Source organism: Bombus terrestris, chromosome 5 (assembly GCF_910591885.1).
Source record: "Bombus terrestris chromosome 5, iyBomTerr1.2, whole genome shotgun sequence".
Classification (NCBI taxonomy): Eukaryota; Metazoa; Arthropoda; class Insecta; order Hymenoptera; family Apidae; genus Bombus; species Bombus terrestris.
The window spans coordinates 2,217,334-2,235,040 of NC_063273.1; the positions used below are offsets into that span (position 1 = coordinate 2,217,334).

At 37.7% G+C, this 17,707-nt stretch overlaps 1 protein-coding gene across 2 annotated transcripts in view; it reads left to right on the forward strand.

Moving 5' to 3' along the window:
* The window catches only part of LOC100645946 (hemicentin-2), a 205,122-nt gene that overhangs the window by 163,548 nt on the left and 23,867 nt on the right, over window positions 1–17,707 (forward strand). For both annotated transcript variants that reach the window (XM_003395723.4, XM_003395724.4), the window contains 5 exons: window positions 1,187–1,338; window positions 5,028–5,303; window positions 5,777–5,936; window positions 9,922–10,256; window positions 11,957–12,323. In XM_003395723.4, the coding sequence (XP_003395771.1) occupies window positions 1,187–1,338; window positions 5,028–5,303; window positions 5,777–5,936; window positions 9,922–10,256; window positions 11,957–12,323 (1,290 nt within the window). The remainder of the gene's footprint in view (window positions 1–1,186; window positions 1,339–5,027; window positions 5,304–5,776; window positions 5,937–9,921; window positions 10,257–11,956; window positions 12,324–17,707) is intronic.

Sequence of the window (17,707 nt, forward strand, 5' to 3'; positions counted from 1 at the left end):
TAAGAATCTTCTGCCGAAATTTTAATTCCTTCTTACTTATTTCGTTGCATGTTTATCGTGTCGTTATTCGCGTTAAATTATGCTGATGTCGCATCCAATGCTTTCTTGTTTTTGCGAGTTTTAATAGTTAGAAGATTTGAATTATTTTAATATGTTCTTTAATATGTACTTACACTCACATACGACGCAAATGCAAATTGACTTGTAGTTTTATAATATACGTACAAGGATAAATATTTTTAGGAAAATTATTTAAAACGATCTTTGGAAAGCTCAGCACGAAATTAAAAAGAAATCAGAAAATTTAGAGATGCAGGATACAGAAAATTATTGGAATATACTGGAAAATTAGTATCTAGAACGATGCAACTGTTCTAGAGAGGATGTTACGTCGTACATATCTTAGTCACATATTTTAGGCAGATTTTTGTTCGTTGCAAATTCTAACTATGTAAAATTATTAAGTAAAAGGAGGAGTAGCGTATTACAAATATTATATTTGTATAACAGCGCAAATCGAGTACTCGATGTTTGAAGTTTCTTGTAAAGAAGTGAAAACAGAGTAGAAACAGAAATTGCTCGCTATCAGTTTCGATCCTTTATACAACTTAACAAAGTTACAGGAAAATTTCAGTTTTAGAGGAAAGAAAGTTTTCCTGTTAGCTTGGAACAAATTCAACGATGCATCGAAATTCATATTCAACGTTTTTAGAACGACGACTACTTCTCAAACAGAAACTAACGAATGCAAAAGTTGCGTCGTATTTAGAAAAAGTTATCGAAAATATTAACATTGAAATTAATATACTACAGCTATATATACGCTTAAAAAGTTCGTATAGTAAGTGGCCAAGTATTTTCGCGAGCCACTGTAGTTGAAATCAAATGAAAAAGATGTTTTTGTCGTACAATCGATTGATATCGTATCGAATTTTAAAACTACTTTGTTACAAAAGATAGGAAATACGACTTATCATGTTTTTCATCTACGAGCTTCGATTTAAAACTGTGTAGAAGCACTTATTATTACACATATTCGACGATATCGAAGCTTTACACGATGCGTTGTTCCTCGATGAATTTTATATAACATTTTCATGTATTTAATAAACCGGGCTTTACTTTTTTGGAATCTGCTTTTTATCGATCTTATGCAAAAACCGGCATTTTGTATCTTTTATTTCAGTAAAGCCACTGGTCGTGCAGATTTTGACGAAGGAGCCTCGAGTTTCCGCTGACAAGAACTACGATGTGGAGTGCAGGACAAGTGGTTCTAGACCAGAAGCAGTAATTACTTGGTGGAAGGCGGAAAAGCAGATTAAGAAAATGGCGCAAAATGTAAGCTTTGTCGAGGATAAATACCTAACAATTTCCACAAACGACGATGTGAAAGCGTACATTTATTTCGTAACGGATTTATTATGAAAATACTGTTCGCGTTACAATGGAAATTGCCTCGTTCTCTATTCACGATGTAATTTTATCGTTCGAACGACTGGATTACAATGCCTAAAGAGAAAGCATGCATCGATGTTGGAAACAATGTGTAATATAATTCGTGATAATTAAAAACGTTCCGCTACCGATAATTGGAATTTTGCAAAATCCAATAGTCCGCTCCGTTCTGTTTTCAATATAATTTCTCTCGCTCGATATTCTGTTTTCAACCTTACTATTCTCTCGACGAATGCCGTCAAATTTCTTACTTCCTTTTCTAAAACTGCTCGAGTTTTGTACGATAGGCAATGGAAATGAAATTCTTCCATAGATACGAATTCAAGTATTTGCTACTGTAATTATATAATACAAATATGTCGGTTTGTCTACATTTACATCAGACATTATATTATTATTATTACATCAGACAATATATTACTTGTCACGTGGCATAGTTTCATTTAAGTATCACTCATTTTCTAGATACACGCTTCTATAAACTCTCATGTCAATTGTAACTGTTCGAGGAATATCTAAGCGAGTTTCGTTGCCTTTTGTTAGACTTTATGCCTCTATAACCACTTGATACGCGAAAAATCCCCAATTCCGTATATTCGCTACGACTTCTCTGGTGCTGCATAAAACGTTTTCACTGATTTTAGACGGTATTGCCGTCGTTTTAGAAACAAGCTTCGAGCTTCGACAGCATCCACGATGCAAATTGAAGAGAAAAGTAAGGAACACGGAAGGAAAACCGCGAGCTTTACAGAATCAGCAAATCGCAAAAGTCGCCAATCGAATCGACCACGTTAGCGTTTCGAGTTGTGGAAGTTACGCATGTGTCAGCGAGGTTCGTGACGCGATTTTAAGGAGAATTCTGGAAATCGATGCGCCACGAGTTTCTCCAGTTCGCAACGACTCATCGGGAAGTTGGTGCAATGAAGTTATTCCGTTTTTCCAACAAGCGGTCTGCTTCTTTTTTCGTTTCGATCCTCAGTCGACTCGACACCTTCCCCGGTACTGACGAGATAGAACTTCAAATCCACTGGATACTCCCTTTCCATTCCCTTCTTTTTCTACGACTCCTTCCACGCCCCTCGATAAATTACCGAAGACTTTACTTTCATTTCTTATTTGCAACGGGGCTGTTTCTCCTTCGTAATCTTACAATCTGAAAACCGAATTTACTTTTCCTGCGTTTCGAAACGGAGATTCTTCACTTTCCGAAACTTTTCGACAGTTTGGATTATGCTACATTATCGCGGAGAAAATATGGGTAGAAAAAGAAGTGGGAAGAAGCAAATCTTTGCTTAGGTTTTATTTCTCTAATTATGTTCATAAAGATATAGACTAAATTACAATTTAATAGCTGTAATCGATAATAGTGTAATTCGAAGTTTTTTAGTTTATTTGAAACAATATAATAGAGTAAAAAAATATGAGAGCTCTGTTCGTCTTGCATGGTGTAGGTATCACAAATTTCTACTGCTTTTAATATGATAGCTAATTATCTTTGATGTTTTAAAATGCTATGGCTTATCTGATATTCTCTCGCATTACATTATGCTAGCCGCTCCTTATTTTATTTATAACCACGTTATGTCATGTCCACCGGGTATACACATTTGCATTTATGTTCACTGCAACCATGCGTTTTAGTTTTATTACACACAGACGCATGCAACGTTTAAGAAAATAGTCTTCTTAAAAGAATGTCTAAGAGATCGCATCTATAAAGTACAATATTAATCTTAATCAAAAGCTGAGAACAAATAACGCTAAATTCGCTACGTCGTTGAATCTTTGCTCAAAAAAGTTACTGCTCGTCGTCAATGGTTCTTGCAAAATTCTTAGTCGTTGATTTATGCCTAGTTACACTGACAGAACAGAGTATTTCATTTCTTCCTTACTTCGATCATATACAAAAGAACGGAATAGATAAATTGCGTAGTTCCATAACCCGATCGAAGCGTCAGCTGTTGACGACTGAAAGCGTTATGAAGCGAGGGAAAGCCGCGAAAGATCTGATTTATTTTACATCATTCACGGAAGAGATAGTCTCAATTTCTGCGCGGATAAGTTTCGCGTTCGCGCGTATCCGGCATAGCGGTCGCACCATCGTAGCCTGCGCACACTATTCTCCCTGCAAGATATATCGACGCTGGTGCTCGACTATCCGCAGAATTTTATCGAGAAATTCGATCGCTCCGCAACGAGGCGAAGCGAACCGAGTCTGTGCGGTTCGTAGCTTACGCTGGAAAAATGAGAGACGAACCGTCAACGTTGAGCGAGCGAGACGAAAAATCAGTGAAATAAACGGATAATGGCGTTGCTGGTCAGAAAGGGTTGGAAAAAGAAAAACAGCATAAGAGAAAGAGAGAGAGAGAGAGAGAGAGAGAAGCGCGGTGGTAGCTCGCGAAGCGACATTCATCCTGACGAACTGTTAGTTCCATTCATCGTGCTCGCAATACTCATGCGGAATACGCGGCTTTTCTCGATACGTATGCCTCGTGGCGCTATCATTAAAATGACATCGCGGAAACGGAAGGTTACGCGGCGCGCTATAAGAGAAACAGAAAGATGAAATCCAGCCAGGAGACAGTCATCGACCTGCCACCCATTTGCTATACTAACCCGTCTGGTCGGGTTACAGTTTCCTCAATTTCACGCGACTGCATCGTAAATTCTGAAAAATCGTTAATCTATTTTTCAGCCCCTCCCCTCCTCTCCGCCTCTTGTCGTCGTGCCCCTTTATTTTCTCATTTCTCTCGCGCGGCAATGCAAGCCACTGTCGAATGGATTTTCATATTAAACCAGTGACAAATCGCCCGGATGCTTTCGTTTACGCAACCGGGCCATTACAGCCTGCGAAATCTGTTTAGCGTTTGATTGTGTAAAATCGGAAACGTTAATCTTTGTTAGATCGAGGGATTAGGGTAAGTGATGGACAGAGGGTAATGAAAAGCATGAAGCGAACGTTGTTTGACAGAAACGATATACGCTTTCGTTACTACGATACTTCCTCGTAACGAATAGCAATCTTCTGAAATTGTTCATTGATGTGAAAAAAATATCAAGTAATGCTTATATTTTTAAAATAACTTTTTTTTTATAAGAAAATACAATGAAGATTTAATTTCATACAAATAACAGTAGTTTTCTATATAAGAAATGCCTCTTTTAAAGATATTGATAGCAGCACCGATATTTATTCACGGTAACTTTGTTAACTCCATATAAATTTTCAATCGTCAGTTTGATCTTCATCTGATATTATCGGTAGCTTTTTTTCTCTCGAAATTTCTCGCTACAAATATCGATCTGAATTACAAAGATAAAAAAGCTGATATTCCGCTTTTTAAATAAAATCTAAAACGTATAATTTGCATTACCCCCTCCGACAAACCTCATCAAACATTCAATCTATATCTGAAAATATTGCTTTCAATTCTAATATTTAATTCATCTCGCTCTGTATCCTACAAAAATTATTCATTTTCCGTAATTTATACATCCACCTTTCACTCTATATCAAAACGTTCAATCGTTCTCGCAATTATAACTAGATGCTGGAATATTTTCATTGGCAGTATCCGTTGGAAAATAACGAGAGCCTCAGTGTCCTGAGTTTCGTGCCAAGCATTGACGACGATGGCAAATACTTAACTTGTCGAGCGGAGAATCCCGTTATTTCTGGCAGCGCTTTGGAGGACAAGTGGAGACTGGACGTGCAGTATCAGCCGGTAGTCACTCTGAAAATGGGCAAAACCTTGAATCCAGATGATATCAAAGAGGGTGACGATGTCTACTTCGAGTGCTCGGTCAGGGCTAATCCAAAAGTGTACAAGCTTGCCTGGTTCAAAGACGTAAGTTTCGACATAGTGTATTTTTAAATAATACATTTTAAGGGTTTTACGATAAGATGAGCAGCTAGTTGCGTTTCTTCTGATTCTTTCGATTATGATGTATACAACAGTTAGAAAATTATTGGATATTTCTCTTAGAAATTTAATTTTCCTTTATTCCACTTTCTGTGTTCCACGTACTATCATATCTTGTATATTAAAATTAACGAAGAAAATAAACGCTGATAATATTGATGAGAAATAGCGTTGAGTAAATTTATATTTAACAGGATATTTAATAGAAATGGATAATTTTTATTAAAAATTGTTACACGCAATGGTTATATTTGATCTAGATTTCAAGGATTAATAATTATTCTAAAATAAATTTCATACCTCTTGTTGTAAAATAATTGACAAATAACAAGATTTTGTAATGTACGATAATAAAATTTCGCAACTGCCATTACACGGAATAGAGTTATTTGTTGCAGGGCAAAGAGCTAAAGAACAATGCCACGGCAGGTATCGTCCTCAGCGATCATTCTCTGGTACTTCAGCGTATAACCCGATACTCGGCAGGTGATTATACTTGTCTTGTTGCCAATAGCGAAGGGAAAACTGCCAGTAACCCGGTGACTCTTCAAATAATGTGTGAGTTTACGTATCTCTCACTTTTATTTTCTCGATTCTTCAAATAAATTTGCCCTTAAATATATCCATCGTTAACTTCATTGATTAATTTCTTAATGTTACGTACAAAATTTAATCGAATGATACTTTATGATACGTGTATTAGAAAATTTTCGAATGCTGTACTATAGACAAAATTTGTATATGGTTACACACATATTTTAACAAAAGAATCGTTGAGGGTTTTTTTATCGAACAGTTATTCTTAGAGTATTTTATACAATTATTCGAATTATATTGCTTCTTGTTAGTAATATAAATAAGAATAAATTATAGCGAAATTAAGGCAAACGACAAGAAATTTTTATTTGCAAACAATTTACAAGGAGAAAAATTAAATTACACTAGTTTTTTATTTCACTTGCTAGAATACGAACAAAATACTATATATACATGTACATATTTTCAAATTCTATTTCTTCACTGAATACATCTTCTTACTTTAAATGATTTTTTTTAATTCTCAGATTACCACGCTTTTTTACACACTTTAAATAACTTTCTTCGTTCTTAATCTTCGAGTAATCGATCCACGATTGTTTTCGCGAATAAACAAACGCTCCTGTCGTTAACACAATCGGCCAACGAAACTTCGTTGAAACAACGATTCGAAAATTTTACCCAAACAACGGGCAACACCGTTCTCCTACCTCGTGAGCACAAAAGCGTTCCGTTGGCCCGATCTCAAGCCCTGCTTCTACTCGTTAATCACAAGAACAACGGAAGAGGTCGCGAATAGAATTGCGGCTTGGGCTTGATATTCTCTCGCCAATTCTCTAATTTGCCAGCTCTCGCCTCGGCTGTTCGATAATTACTTAATCGATGGCAAGTAGCGGTCGAATACTGGAATCAGAGACTCGAAGGGACCTTTCCTAGCCTCCGTTAGAGAAAATTGGTGTGAAAGGAAGCGGCAAGAGGAACACAGGAGGCAATAAGGACAGAGGATAAAGATAGGATGAGGATAGGGCGGATAGTTTTCTGTAAAACACACAGCACGAGTTATTCTATTAGAATGGTCGGTAGCGGCGTTGGTAGCCCGGCATATCTGCATCTTGTAAATGACCTAAGAGGGAAGGAAGGACTCCGATGCATATTCAATGTATGTAAAGCATAACTGAATATTCATGTGTGGGTGAACGCAGCCTGGCAATGTGCTAAGCCAGGCCGACGCGACGCGAGACAACAGTGGGAGCGCGCCGAGTTAAAGGAAACCGCGAATTCGCCCTAATGTTTTAGGATTTCTCCGTCACTCGCTGCTGTTTCGACCGTTGGCATTGATCCTTGAGTCGAGTCGCTCAAGAATTTCGAAAATCGAGTTATTTCCGCTGACGAATTTAACTAGTGGTGCGCGTTTTATTCTACCTGATCTTTACTCGATAGTGAAATTACTTAAAGAAATAAAATTGTATATATAAGTTGATAAAAATAATGACAAACACGTGATTCAGAAAGCGTTGGGTAAGAGATAACTAAGCACCCGCTACCATCTGTTGTTCACCATCCGAGGACTAATGTTCTCAAGAAACAGGAAATTCAATTATGAAACACGCGAAAACTATTATCCAGCAGTTCCATCCCTCAATTTAGAATAAATATCCTGTGGATGTTTATGGACTCAAAATTTAAACACACAATTCGTAAAGTCGTATAAAATATCCAAGGTAAAGTACCCGTAATAATATTTCTCCTTTCGTTATATACTCTTCTCTCATTTTTATTCATAAAAATTGAATTCCCTAAATAATCCACAGTCTAATAATAACATGTTCATTATATTCGTAATCAAATCGTAATATATCACTGCAACGCGTCGCTCTTCATTTGCAACCTGAGCTGGAAAGCCACCCGTTTAAATGAAATTGATTTACCTAATAGTTCGAGAAGTAAATTTCGAATAATATACAGCTCTGCTATACAAAGAACCTACAGTGCATCCGTAAGACAACATTATACGCATCTCGATTAACATCAGGCGACTGGTAATGCGTACTAATCAGGAACTGTGTACTGTGCGTTTCACTCGACAAATGCAGTGCCGGTGATACGTCGAGCATCCAGTATCGTCGACTTCTCGTATTAGTAATTAATTCGGCAGTGCATCAAACGCATCAGATTGAAACCAAGCCGTCTGGTGATCCCGTACTTCCGCCGTAAATCATCTCCCGTGCCATTTGGAATTTCCGTATGCCATGGCCTATTGCAAATACCGATGTCAAGGGAATTTCCTATTAGGCGATCGATCGAACCAGTCGCTAGTTCGGTGGTGTCGAGCTTCTTCTTCCGTTTCACGCGCCAACATCTCTCACATTTGGATATTAAACGCTCCCTCGAGCATCGTCTTCTCTAGACGCTTTCCATATCGGTCGTAATTTCTTCTGCTTGAAAGAACAAATTAAGGAAAGGTTGAATTAAATCCTTTAAAAGATTGTAGGTAATTCTGAGGGAATGACAATTCTGGATAGTTGTTTGTTGCGAATAACCCTGTTTCGAGTGGTAGAGATACAGCCATGTTCATAAGCATCGGGGACCGAAATTATTAATTATCATCTGGATGGAAGATTTATTAAAATTATTAATTGTTATCTGATTTGAAACTTACACAAAAACTATAGAGATTTAATGTAAATAAAGAATTCGTATATTCAGCGTTATGATAAAGATCTCATCTTTATGTGCGACAATTTCCAACTTCTTCTTCATTTATATTAAGTCGTTGCTTCGGTTGATCTAAACATTCAATTCTGGCACTCGTCTTATTAATTTCTCTATTGTATTTGGCGTTTCTTTGAAGGATCCGTGGGAAAAAGGAAGAATATCAAGTTTCAGCATCTCTCAGAAAACGGAGATTTATTTTTCAATATTCTGCATCAGTCTTAACTTTTAATTACCATTTTACGTAATGTATAGCACGTTGAATTCTAAAAAATAAAATGTATTTATTTTTCGTCGTACATCTCAATTGCCACGTAATTGCTATAAAACTCGGAAAATATTAATTTCCAATGCGGCATAGCCAACGATATAGAGCACGCAAGGAGCACGCGATAAAATATTATACCTTTTTACCATGGACCCTTCGTTTGGTTCCAAGTTTCGACTCAGAATTGAATAAACTTCTCCGAGTTTTACATCCGATATGAAACTTTCCCAATCAGATTTGGGTTAAGGGAAATGATTACTTGATTAAGGAGTAAATATTTGAAGGTGAAGTAGTACAACTCAAGCATTTCTGAAGACTTTTGCAAGCAAGTTAAACCCATCGGAGAGGTAACAATTCGCTCGAAAACAATTCATTTACAGCGCTGATACGAGCTCAAGCATCAAGCGATTACCTCGGCAAGTGTCAACTTAAAAATTGGTTAAATTTTAACGATATCGTATCTGCGTAAACCTTCGAAACGTTAAAACGTATGTTTAATTTGCTACTTTTAGTACGCTGTCCAACTTATCCGTGTATTAGGTCAATTGGATCCGCATGACCGCTTCAGTTTGTTACGATATACGGCTTCGGATTTGTAATAAGCGTTCGATCACACTAAAGCACAATTCACATTGAAGTACGAGACATTGTTGTGATTCGATGATCGAATTCGATAAATTATAATATACTCCCCTTTGTACGAATGAATCAGGTAGCCTTGGATATTATTTAAACAAATACCATCAAGAATACGTATTTAACCCTAAAATGGAACATAAAGGAATGGTGATAATATAGGATGGCGTATCAAATTTAAAAATTGCTCTCTTCTAAAAAATGAAAAATATAATTTATTATGTCTTTCCCCCTCTGGTCTTCGTTTCTATTTCTATTTCGTCTATACATCATTCCTATCTTTACTTATAATAATCAAGACGTTTTTCTCTAAAATTGATTCGCGTTAAGCGATCTTTAATTCCGCGACTGAAACGTTACAATAAAAACAAGCGTGACATTCTTTCGCAGACACGCCAGTTTGCAAGGAGGGCAGAAGCGAAGTGGTGGTTGGCGCGCTGAAGCAAGAAACTGTATCGTTGGTTTGTTCCGTGGAGAGTCACCCAGCACCGTTGATTTTCCACTGGACATTCAATAATTCCGGAGAGTTGGTGGAGGTCCCTCATTCTCGTTACTCTCACGTGGCAGCGGTCGGGACGCCGTCCGTTGCCGAAAACCTGAAGGAGTATCCACAATTTCATGGGTCCAGGCTGAACTACACGCCCGCAACGGAAATGGACTATGGTACGGTAGCGTGCTGGGCGAGCAACCAGGTTGGCAAGCAACGGACGCCATGCCTCTTTCAGGTAAATGCATTTCTCTCGTTTATCTTACGTTGCACCGGCAGCTTACAATTTTCCGAATTGTTCACTACGCTATATTACTTAGAATGGACGATATTAGGGATATTAGGCATAGAAAATAATTTAAATACGTTTATAGTTGTTTGGATTTACGCAGAATGCGCAAGTCTATTTTTACGAATGAATGGATTTCTGGTGATTTTATTTTTTATGATAGTTACAAATATGTATAGTAAAATATTATGACACGGTAAGATTCAATTACCTTCACGAGTCGCTGTATGTGCATTTTCTGTGAAATGTTAATATCAATGATTCTTATTGATTATACCTAAACAATGAAAAATTAAATACCTATTTAATAATCAGATCGGTACATTTCATTTCAATTATTGGTTGATATTGAATTTTACGTAAAGCGTGCGATTAGTTTACACGAACAAGAGAACAAGAAAAAAGAATGGAGTTTGACGTGTGAATGAATTTTAAAATAAGGCAAGATCTATCTATTGTATAATTGACAAATTTACAGGAATTGAGTCTATTAAAGAGAAATGTTCGAATACGTATTTGTATGCGACGAGCGTATTTCAGATCGGCCATGCAAACATAGAATTGCTTTTAATGGCCCGGAATCGAATTTCTTCCAAAATGGAAAATACTCCATCTAGCTAAATGTTTGATAGTTGCGCACTTTTGTACATTCATGGACCAGCACGGTATATCAATAATGTAACAGGTCGATGAATGAAAATGGTATATCTTTGCCAAGAATTCTAATTTGTTATTTAACATATTTGTTAAAAGACTACGAATATTTGAACAGTGAAATGAAAATGAAATAAGTTATGACAGAGCACGTTTTTTCTTCGAAGATTGGAGAAAAATATTTGCACCGGTTGATACTTTGAATAGGACTAATTAAATTAAGCTAATTTCAATCAGTAAATTATCTTTGGTCGAATTAATACATTTGCTGTCGTCAATATATATCTAGCCTAACAAGATTGGGGTTAGGTTAAAAGCTCTTTTCCTCGTGTTTCATCTATGTACGTGAAAGTTTTCGTAGCGATGAATAACAACCCCATACGACGTTATGTATCGGTTTCAATCAAGCCTATCAATCAAGTTCTATCAATTAATTAAGTCAACACAATACCACATGATTGCTACGTTGATCTGTTCAATCTAAGCATAGTTATATCGATTACGTAATATCCTACATACACATGTACACGTAAACTATTGTAGCAACGGCAAGATTTACTTTAAATTTCTGTCACTTGGAAATTTTTCCGATAAATTTCGTCATTTTGTGCCGGTGAATTACGTACGCCATAGATTTTCATCGTAATTTACTAAAATCGCTTTTTCATAGAATACTCAGTTTTAGCAGCAATCATTAATATATTATAATATTCTCGACGAGAAGGATATTAAGCGAACCCTTGGAATTTTTCATAATCACAACGTTAAAAAGCAAAATTCAATGTACTGTAATTAAAATACCTACAAACGAAATGTTGCGTTAACGCAACAATTGCTTTAATGGATTAAAACACGTGGCATGTCTCATCCACATCGAAAGTGCCATAATTGAATCGAACCGTCTAAATCGAAATCTAATACGAACTTTTTCCAACTGTATTAAATTCAAAAGTGCAAACATCCAATATCGAGAGCCGAATGGTCACGTTTTCCAGGTGATAGCCGCAGGACGTCCGTACGCTCTGCACAACTGCAGCACGACGGAAATGTCCGCGCCTTTAGACGCGGAGGAACTGAACGCCAAGTCCGGAACCGGACTGATAGTTCGCTGCTTGGAGGGTTACGATGGCGGTCTTCCGATCTATAGCTATCAATTGGAAGTGGTCGCGGATGAAGACGGCGGGCCAATTCTGTTGAACAAAACTATGCCCGCCAGCCCGAACGGACCAACTTTCGAGGTGGCAGGCCTAACGACAGGAAGGAGTTATCGACTTTTTCTGTACGCGATTAATGCAAAGGGGAGGAGCGAACCTGCCATTCTCGAGCCAGTGACCCTGAAGGGTGTCGCCATGTACACGACCGGTGAGTACATTGACTTTCTAATGCGTATCGCATTTAGCGGAACCGTTTGACACATGTCAAATCACTTCTCTAATGAGAAACGATTCTTCGCGTTAAACGACGCGTTAAACGACCACCAGTCTCGTTTAACGTTTTCTGCTCGTCGAATCTATTTTATATATGTTGGGATAGACACCTATGAGATGGAGCATGTGTAGAAGCGATCTGAATGTTCGAGAAGGTGCGCTGTGCCACATTTCGTAGATTCTATTCCTGCTTGGAAAGGGTTTTAAGTTTTATGTATTAGAACAAAAAAACGGGTACTATTGAGACGAGTACTAGAGGAGAATTATTTTATAAAAAGGAAAAATTTATTAAGCTCAATTCCCATTACACGATAAATAAAAAATTTGCGGAATCTCGTCTTTGGTTTATTATAATTAGTTACGACATGGTTAGAATTTATGTATCGTCACATTGTCGTTGAATGTCACGTGGCAAATCAGATTATTGAACATCTCTAGCCTGAACAGCGAAAGCAGGCCAGTTTGTATATCCATATGAGATGATAGTCTGAAATATTAACCTACATTTCTGTTTACATAACTACACGAATCATTGCATGTACTACGTGATCATTAACGTTAGCGATATTTGTTATATAGATTTTTGTTACGTAATTAAATTTTTTTAAACGAAGAACACTTTTAATATTCGCTTATGATGATCGAGGTTTCCATTCAAAGTATTTTCGATTTGGAATATAAAACGAAATAGGAAATAATGGTTCGTATGAATGGAACAACGAAGAAAGAGCAAAACTTATGAAACGACTGGATACATTGCAGGTAGGCAAGAAATTCGTCATAAAACGACACCTTAGCACGAACTTATTGAACGATCTAATAGAATTACCACAATCGAAAATGGTAATGTTACGCGGAAGCATGCAATTACAAAGGTAATAAATATCGCCAAGCCCTTTTCCAGTTGCATACGAAATAACCACGTTTTAAAGATCTCGATTTAAATCTTTGCACCGGCCGATCGATCGTGCACTGATTTTCGTTCGTTTCGAGTATTAGTCGCAACAACTGGCAATCACGCAATCGTTTGAAGCAGAAACAATTAAACGAAAATTGCTTCTCAAAGATAAGCGATCAAGGATGTAATTACTGCTTATTCGACTGTTATTTCGATAGCGACGATACAAAGAGAGTAACACCATGATGGTTGGGCTCAGTAATTATAGGTGTGTAAGAAATCCTAGTGAATATAAACTTGCAAATTAATTATTTCTTCTGACCTCGAAATACTTTCACTCGAAGGATTTTGGTCGCGAACGACGTTCGAAACGAATCGGTTAAACGTGTCGCGTGAAATTGAATTTTGACAGCGATCTGTTTCCTTTCTTTCCTCCAATTTGAGTAAGAACGATGATTCTGAAAAATTGGCAAAACTTTGTGCGCACAGAGTATTTTTCTCTATAATGACAATTTCAGTTGCTTCAATTGTGTTTCGAATACATTGCAATGCTTGCTTACGATTACGACTGTAAGTTGTATAAATTATTAATCGTATCAGCGTCAAACGATCTTAGAGTAAATTATTTGGTGGAAAATTTCCAAAATTTATTGACTTTTAAAAGACTTCAATAAAAGCATCGAGTATTAATCAGGTATTAAGTTATTGTGCAAGAAGACCCTGGCAAGTTTGAAAAGTTGCACTTGTAGAACTGCTATCTGTTTTATTCATTTTCTTCCCATCGTATAAGAGAATCGAATAGTGTTGGCAATTTCCAGTTTGCAGCTTATGAAATTTCGCTAATAACATTAATTTAACCGCGCAACAGATACCTGATCAAATCAACTTCTATGTGTAAGCGATGTGTAATCTAACGCTTCTCGAGTTGTCGTAAGAATAGGAGAACGAAACTGGGCATTCATATTCTCTACGATTCTCTAATTCGACTGAGATAGCAGGGGGGTGTATTTACATTATCGAGTTCAGTAAAGCGCAAGAAGCGTCGAGAAGTTTTCTCGTTACCGATGATGATTATTTTCGCATTATCTGTAAGGAGGAGAACGGAAGCTAAGGGAAACTGGGACGGTTCTCGCGAACGAACTTCTTGCAATTGAGAAAACGAGAAGTTAAAAGAAAACGGAACGTCCGGTAAATTTTAAGCCTCGGTCACGAGGCTATTCTCGAATCGTGGCACGGCACGATTAACGGCCAGGAAAATGATCGAAACAGATTATAAATTGGAAGAGGTATAATTGAAGGAGGTATTCAGATCTCCTTCATCGAATATCGGATTTAAATACACCTTCCGAGAACCTACTTTAATCTAAAAGTAATATTCAATGATCGTTATCGTCGTTCTTTGTTTTCGTGGAAAATATGTCGCGATACTCGTTAAGCAATGATTTGATATTGATTGTATCAAGACCCGTGGAAACTTCTGTCGCTTTGTTTTATACCAAGCCTTTTGAGATTTTTACGAGACTAGATCCATTTTCGAAAATGATAATTTTACGCGAACCGCGTCAAGAGTTGATCGATAAGATTACGCTACGTTAATAGAAATTACTAAATGCGGTAAATTTCATTACAGTTACAAAGTATCAATTGTATCAGGGTATTATTTTATTTGACAACTATGTCTACTTTGAAGCTGAAATATCCTTCGAAATATAAATTATTATCGACAGGATTTTATAAAAATTTTAATTTAAGGGAAAATTCATAAAATGGCGGAAAATAGGGAAAGGTGCGAATCCAGCGTGATTTTCGTTTGACAAAAAATGTAAAATCCTATGACATTGGAAACGTACGTAATCGGCATTAATTAAATCGTTGACGTCCACAACTGTCAAATCTCGCTGCAACGCAAACTTTAATCGTAATTGTTCTTTTTAATACGCCACGCGAGTGCATCAATACTATCGAGCATTTATGAATCTCGCTGTAATTCGCGAACGTTGATGTTGCTAACGTTTGAAACAACGACTGACGCGATATTAAAAATTCCTAGTCGACCGTACCGTCGATATGGGAAGAACTTTGCAAACGCTTTATCTTCGTTACACGCTATGAAACTATTGTTAACACGATGCAACCAACTTAATCAAAGATACTTTGTGTCATCGTTATTCGTAATGCTGTGTGCGGTGTCTTATTTATAAGAAGCAAAAAAGGTCGATCGATAGCATTCATTATTTTAGGTTTCATTCCAAGTAGTTCAAATTTTCCCCCTTCAACAGTTTCTTTCCTTTGAAACGTACAACTTTCGCAACCTCTTTGTAACATTTTATTATTAACTCTAAAGTACTTGAGGTTTCTGAAATAAAAAGCGGTCTTCAACGTGCTTTGCGCTCAAAGACGGACTTTTGCCTTGTAAGAAACTAATTAGATTTATATTTATTAAGCATTCGGTATTAGCCGAGTAAATAAGTTTATATCCTTTGTGAATTATTAGTCGAAGGAACGTTAAACGTTAAATGACTCGATTCTTCGAAATTTCTTTAATTTGTACAAATTTAGAAGATACCAGAGCTAAAAGATCAATGCTTCTTCTATATTTGCTATATTCTATAATATTATATTTATAATTCTATATTCTGAACTCGTTTGCACGATCCAACAAATATTGTTAGCGAGTTATTACAAGAGCGAAGTTTTACGATTTACAAAAATAAGTAAAAGGATATTTGCGATGATTTCTAAAACAGCTTCTAACGTTTTATTTATTAATACTGACTCGCTCTTTGTCTCGTCAGAAATATAACCGTTACTTTGACAGTGAAGGAAACTTTGCAGCAATGACCCAAACTGTTTCACAAAGCCACCCCAGGTTTCAGAGTGTCAATACCATTAAACGCGTTAAACCACCTAGAAATTAAGTGCCCTCATCGTTCCTTTACAATCACAGAAACTTCACCCGTCGATATTTTTCAGCCGTAATTGGCTAAGAGTCGAACAAAACCCACAGATCGTTCGTCGAAGTCGCCCGAAGGTCTCGGGGAACAAAACGGCGTACAAAGCTGCACATAAATCCTGCGCGATCGTTTTTCACGCGGCTTGCCGAAACTGACTCACGATGGTAGAGGACAGTGAGACGAGGGGAACGAACGAAATAAATAAAAGAAGAAAGAAAAAAAAAAAGAAAAACGCTAGAGTCGCAATGGTAACAGCCGCTGTCGCGACGGCGAATCACCGCTGCCGATTCCGGCGTAGGATGGCTTTTGAAAAATGACTGGCGGAAAAACGCTGAATTCCGCTTTTGTCGGTCCATCGGCGCTTGCACGTGGCCTCTGTGTCTATTATACTCGCGATAGTCGACACAACGACGACGGATATGATTGCAATTGCGCAAATAGTCCAAGCGCACGCGTCGGTATTGCAATTAGTTGGTTAACCGCCCCTCAAACTCGGCCCATCGCCGACGCTACGCTCGACATGGGCCCCATAAGGGAACCTGACTGTGGTCTGGCTCGTTGTTGGCCTTTGCTGGTACACACAATGCTTGAAGTAGAAACGAGGGACCGAACAGAGGTCCGGCTGGTTTACTGGCGCTGAACATAGCAGAACGCAACCGCAGGTATCGGACTCTGCGGACCTTGCAATTAACAAAACAGATTATACAATCAACGAGCACCTATATCTCTTCCGGTGTCCGTGTGTCAGAATCGTTACACTGGCTTTCACGGGCCTTCCGCGATGCCTTCTGCGAGCGCCGACTCTCTATGATAAATACCGGAATCCCCCAGTCGGCTGGTGCCTCTTCCTCTGGTCGATACGGCGCATCCGTTTCTACCATAGCCACGATCGTTTGCCGAATTAGTTTCAGGTGGTAGGGTTTCCGTGTTGGCATGGATCTGACGAGAAAGGATTGTGCGAAGTGAGTGTGCGATATCGAAGTTTCAATGGCTACCGATTGTAGCAAGCGGACGTTTGTCATGGTAGCAGGCTGATGAAGCGATTGATGCGATGGGCTAAGTGATAGGGAAAGGAGGACGAATTGGATTCGGTAAAACTCGATAGAATCGGTAGAGTGGGAATATTTTGCGGCGGAATACATTTGTCCGATTAATGTAGCTTTCAAAGTAATCGATGTCGTTCTATTTAAAATTATAATCGCGATGAAAGTATAGCAGCAGGAAATTAACGATAAGTTAATCGAACATATCAAGATCGTCTTAATTTTCGAGAAAATTATCTTGCTAAACTAAATAAAACAATTTTAATCAAGCATAATGTCCTTCGCTATAACACCGACGATCAAATGCACGCTCCAAGCAAAGATCTCGGGCACGATCGAGCTAACTTCTTTTATCTGCAGTCGCTCTCGCGATATTATCAAAGCGGATTGTTCCGAGGGGTTTCGCAATGAAATTCATCGAACT